The 6,081-nt window shown below is 52.1% G+C and overlaps 1 protein-coding gene across 1 annotated transcript in view; it reads right to left on the bottom strand.

The window, feature by feature from the left end:
* POU2F1 (POU class 2 homeobox 1) overlaps positions 1 to 6,081 on the bottom strand; it is a 135,898-nt gene that overhangs the window by 29,448 nt on the left and 100,369 nt on the right. The window contains exon 5 of the mRNA XM_075332849.1: positions 4,793 to 4,912. Within this exon, the coding sequence (XP_075188964.1) occupies positions 4,793 to 4,912 (120 nt within the window). The remainder of the gene's footprint in view (positions 1 to 4,792; positions 4,913 to 6,081) is intronic.

Here is a 6,081-nt window from a genome sequence, read left to right on the forward strand (position 1 = left end):
TGACTAGAAGGTCGTCCAGGTAAGGAATCACTGCCAACCCCTGGAGGTGCAGAACCGCAACCACTGCTGCCATGACCTTGGTGAATACTCGAGGGGCCGTGGCTAACCCGAAGGGGAGAGCCACGAATTGGAAATGTTCCTCTCCGATTGCAAAACGTAGCCAACGCTGGTGTGAAACTGCAATTGGCACATGCAGATAGGCATCTCTGATGTCGATGGATGCCAGGAAATCCCCTTGGGTCATTGAGGCAATGACTGATCGCAGAGACTCCATGCGAAAATGCCGCACCTGAACATGCTTGTTGAGAAGCTTGAGATCCAGGATGGGCCGGAAGGAACCGTCCTTTTTGGGGACTAGGAAGAGATTTGAGTAGAAACCTCTGAACCGTTCCCGGGCGGGAACCGGTACAATTACTCCGTTGGCCTGCAAGGATGCCACGGCCTGAGAGAAGGCGGCGGCCTTTGAGCAGGGGGGAGTTGACAGAAAAAAATCTGTTTGGTGGGCTAGAAGAGAATTCTATCCTGTAGCCGTGGGAGATGATATCCCGAACCCACTGATCGGAGACGTGTTGAAACCACACGTCGCCAAAGTGGGAGAGCCTGCCACCGACTAAGGACGTTGCTGGCGCGGCCAGATAGTCAAGAGGAGGCTGCCTTAGTGGCAGCCGCTCCTGCGGTCTTCTGTGGACGCGCTTTTGGGCACCAGTTGGATTTCTGGTCCTTGGCTGAGTTAGTGGACGAGGCCGAGGGCTTAGAGGATGACCAGTTAGAGGAACGAAAGGAAGGAAACCTAGACTGGTTCCTACCCTGGACAGGTTTCCTGGCTTTAGTTTGTGGCATGGAAGTACTCTTCCCGCCAGTAGCTTCCTTAATAATTTCATCCAGTTGTTCACCGAACAGCCTGGACCCAGCAAAAGGGAGTCCAGCAAGGTACTTCTTTGAAGAAGCATCTGCCTTCCACTCTCGAAGCCACAAAATCCTGCGGATAACGAGGGAAGTAGCCGAAGCCACCGCAGTGCGGTGAGAGGCCTCCAGCATGGCAGACATGGCATAGGATGAAAAAGCGGAAGCTTGGGAAGTTAAGGCAACCATCTCAGGCATAGATTCCCTGGTGAGGGAATGCATCTCCTCTAGAGAAGCAGAGATGGCTTTGAGAGCCCACATTGCTGCAAAGATGGGGAGAACGAGGCCCCTGCCGCCTCATATACAGATTTGGCCAGAAGGTCAACCTGGCGGTCAGTGGAATCCTTAAGAGAGGTGCCATCAGCCACTGATACAACGGTCCGGGCTGAGAGTCTAGACACCGGGGGGTCTACCTTTGGTGAATGAGCCCACTCCTTGACCACCTCTGGTGGAAAGGGAAAACTGTCATCAGAACCACGCTTTGGGAAGCGTTTGTCAGAGCAGACCCTGGGCTTGGTCACAGCGGCCTGAAAACTGGAGTGGTTAAAGAACACACTCCTTGTCCTCTTAGGCGAGGTAAACTGGTGCTTTTCTGCCAGAGAGGGTTGCTCCTCTGATACTGGCGGATTGAGATCCAGTACAGAATTAATGGACGCAATCAAATCACTAACATCTGAGTCACTTTCGGACAGAACAATGGGGCACATGTAGGTAGCCTCCGAGCCCCCCATAAAGGCATCCTCCTCGTCATGCGAGTCAGCTTGTGAATCAGAGCCGCGGGACGAGGAAGGGGAGGGAGCCCTGCGTCTCCTTTTAGGAGGACGGGGTCTGGGACCAGATGATGAATCCTCTGTGAGCTCCGCTGAGAGAGCCCTAGCAGCAGACGCGCCCTGAGAAGGGGGCTGATGCATGTTCAGCAAAGTCCTGGACAGCTGTCCCATGGAGTCGGCAAAAGACTGGGAGATTGACCTAGAGAAGGATTCTACCCAAGCCGGGGGTTCAGCCACAGGAGCCGGAGCAGCCGGAGGGACCACTGTGGGTGCAATTCCAGGCTGAGGCATCGACAGGTTAGAGCAGGCGTCACAATGTGGATAAGTGCTCAGTTCAGGCAGCAGGAGCTTACATGCAGTACATACTGAATACAGCTTTGGAGCCTTTCTCCTCGTGTGAGACATGCTGCTGGAGTGGGGGCTCTGCCAGAATGACCCCCAGAGAGTATATACAGAGGCCCACAACCAGAGGTTGTGGCTTACCAGACCGCTGGAGCGGTGTTGTGTGCCCTCCAGATCCCAAAGCCCGGACCCCCAAGCACCTCAGCAGGGATGCTGCAGCCAGTGCTGATTGCAGAGAAAACGCTGATAAAATGGCGCCGGAGCGAGGAGAGGGGGCGGGGCCAACCCTGAGAACGGGATCTGGAGGGCCAAAGAGACTTACAGGGGAGGAGACATGTACTCAGTGAGGAGTGTCTCTCCAGTGTGCAGAACGGCCGCTGGGCGGAGCCGCACTGTCCCTCTGCATGAATGACATGCGAGGGCAGTGAAACCGAAACTAGGCCTCCGGCGAAGCCGGGGCCTAAATTTGAGCGGTGCGGCCGGCGCGCAGGCACCATCGGCGCGGTTCTCAGGCGACAGCCAGAGAACCCGCCGGAAATGTCACAAAAAACACTCAGCACACTCTCCCCACATAATAAAGTACAGGGACCCCCAGAATATAAACGTCTCAGGTACTTAGCTTGCTGAGACGCAGGGTTCCAGGTCCCTGGGGATGAGTGCTCCGTCCAGCAGGATCCTGAAGGGCTGCGGATGGAGACCGGTCTCCTGCAAAGCAAGGAGAACCGTGCTGGCTCCCACTTCAAGCCAGAGCCCGAGGGATGGTGAAGGAGCACGGCATGTAAGGCTCCAGCCTTGGAATCAACCTTAACAACACCGCCGACACAGTGGGGTGAGAAGGGACATGCCGGGGGTCCAGACCTGGACCCGCTTTTCTTCAAAATCTTTCCAAAAATGAAAAATCAGATAAGAATACATGTGTGGATGTGACCTCCTGAACACAAAGCAATGAACTGGCTAGGACTGGGTACCAGGGGGTGTATAGGCTCAGAGGGAGGAGCTACACTTTTAAGTGTAGTACTTTGTGTGTCCTCCGGAGGCAGAAGCTAAACACCCAATGTCTGGGTCTCCCATAGGAACGATAAAGAAATAAATAAATTAAAAAAAAAAAAGGAAAAAAAAAATTGGGTGAAAAATAGTTGTCGAGAAAAGTGAGAAGAAAAAAAAAAAAAAAAAAAAAAAAAAGCACCAAATCGTGAAAGAACATAAGCCGCACAAAAATGGTTCCTTAAAGGGACAGCTCAAGTGAGCAAACAAAGCGTAATTACTGCACTAGGGTGAACGTCCATAGGAAATGTCACCCCCTTTGGTCCAGGGCTGCGATCAGCGCATTACAGCCCTTACTGGTGTATGGGGCCCAGAGAGCAGAAGCAAAGAAGGGGCCGGCCGCTCACAGAGAGCTGCCCTCTCTCCTGCTCTGCACTGATTTATGTGACCGCTGCACAGCAGGAGAAGCTACTGCACCGGAGGCTGCAGGGGCTGTGCAGGTGAAGGACCTTCTGCACTAAGAAATTCAGGACCTTTCAGATCACATGACCAGAAACGTGAATTGAAAGGTCCTGCAGCTGCTCAACTGCTGCAGCCTCCGTGCAGGTCCCAGCGGCTCCTCTCCTGCTCTGCACCGATCAAGAACTGCAAGATGGGGTAATGTATAGTGTCTAGTAAATGTGTCTGCAGCAGGGCTCAGTTTGTCTATATGGGCAGGCAGCAGGGCCGTGTAGGCCTATATGGGCAGGCAGCCGGGCCGTGTAGGTCTATATGGGCAGGCAGCCGGGCCGTGTAGGTCTATATGGGCACGCAGCAGGGCCGTGTAGGTCTATATGGGCACGCAGCAGGGCCGTGTAGGTCTATATGGGCACGCAGCAGGGCCGTGTAGGTCCATGGGCACGCAGCAGGGCCGTGTAGGTCCATGGGCACGCAGCAGGGCCGTGTAGGTCTATGGGCACGCAGCAGGGCCATGCAGGTCCATGGGCACGCAGCAGGGCCGTGTAGGTCCATGGGCACGCAGCAGGGCCGTGTAGGTCCATGGGCACGCAGCAGGGCCGTGTAGGTCTATGGGCACGCAGCAGGGCCGTGTAGGTCTATGGGCACGCAGCAGGGCCGTGTAGGTCTATGGGCACGCAGCAGGGCCGTGTAGGTCTATGGGCACGCAGCAGGGCCGTGTAGGTCTATGGGCACGCAGCAGGGCCGTGCAGGTCTATGGGCACGCAGCAGGGCCGTGCAGGTCTATGGGCACGCAGAAAAACACTAACACACATGCTGGAGGAGAAATGTAGCATTACACAACATACAACAGATGAGCTGTGTCCTCCAGAGATGGGTGGAGGAGGCCGTGGCCATCTATAAATATAGACAGAGGACCACTTTAAATTTTTTAAAGATTTTTTTCCCCAAAATCACATTACAGCACCCGTGTAAAAATTCAAAGCACCCACGACCCACATAATACACCATTAAGTAAAATCTGTTCCATAATATATTTCTTTGCATCCAGAAGGCTGGACCTCCAGGGCGACCATGATGGACAGCGCCACCTTGTGGCTCTTGCTTTTAGTTTTTCATGATTTTTTTTTCTAAAATTGGAGAGCGCTAGAGTTGTAGGTGAGGTCATCGGTCCATGCAAACTTCAAGTAAAAGCACCAACAGGAAAAGAATACATATTAAATGACCCCCCGCCCCCCGACCTCCCGCCCCATGCCCCCCGAGGTACGACATTCGCCCTGCAGCTCCAGCCTCCGTACAATACAGAGCCAAATCAACAGTATATCGGGTTTGCTTACCCCAGTGATCTGTCCACCGGCCACCATGAGCTGTGTCTGGGGTATGGCCGCCTGCAAGGAGGGATGCTGGGAAGGCTGGACTGCTTGCGGGGGCTCCCCGGGTTCTTCTTTGAATTTAGTCTATAATATAGAAGCCTCGATTACTCAAAGAAGCTCTACACCCCTGTACTCAACCCTTTACCCCCAAAACACTCCATGCACTATGCTTGGTTGCTAGGGTATGCATACTTTTGCAATTGATTTTTCTATTGTTTAACTGTATTAAAAAAAAAATAAAAAAATAATTAAAAACAACTTTGCACCTCTTGTGGATTAAAAGCAATCTACTGTTTTATGTACGCAGCTCTGATGCAGACCCATGCGTTGCTAGAATATTTGACAACTCTTTCTAATGCCTTTCCAGGAGTTTTTTCCTTTCCCCCCCCAAATCCACGTCACGTCTCCTCTCGCTGAACGAGAGCTCGGATGCATGGGGGATCGTTCCTATCCAACCTTCCGGAAGGCTTTGGTAATGGGACAGTTGACAATTTGGTTTCCCACCTACAAATACACCATTTGTGGCCTGATCCTGCGCAGAGATGCGTTATCACCTCCACAAAGAGAGGCGTACCAGGTGACGACAGGATCTGACTACACAGGGTTTGTTTGTAGTCTGTAACCATAGCGACACATAGGTCAGCACAGGAGCTGGATACACTAAAAATTCCATTCTTCGTTTTACTGACAGTACTGAGGCGTTGTGGGTTTCTTCCCTAAACACCAGAGTTGAGCAAAAAGTTTTGCAAGACCCTGATGAGATTCCTGCAAGCCGCCTCCAATTCACCGGCAGGCGTCATACGGCAGCGATCACATCACACAGGGCTGACTAATCAGAAGAGGCGCCGGGGATGGCGGCAGGAGGAGGACTTTGCAGGGCTCAGGTCCGGCGGTCATGGACTATATTTTATGCATTAAAAAAAAAAGTGTTTTTTTTTTTTCTTTCATCCATGGTGCAATCTGTGTTGCTTTATGTTTTTGGACAAAATCAATCCCCTTCCCCTTCTGGCAGCACATAATACTGTAGTGGCCGCTGAGCCAGGGCCCTGCAAATATTTTTGCTCAGCTTTTTTTTTTTTTATTTTTATAGTTCTCAACCTTTACATCATTTCCTTAATGAAAGGTTGTAAAACTTTCTAACGTACTTGGAGTAATTTATGGATAGGAGTGCTTTAGCAGTCAGTCTTAAAGGGATGTGAACCGGAGTAAAATCCCCCGAATTTATTAAGTGGTACGCACCAGAAAGTTGGTTG

This window comes from Anomaloglossus baeobatrachus, chromosome 2, assembly GCF_048569485.1.
Source record: "Anomaloglossus baeobatrachus isolate aAnoBae1 chromosome 2, aAnoBae1.hap1, whole genome shotgun sequence".
NCBI classification, from domain to species: Eukaryota; Metazoa; Chordata; class Amphibia; order Anura; family Aromobatidae; genus Anomaloglossus; species Anomaloglossus baeobatrachus.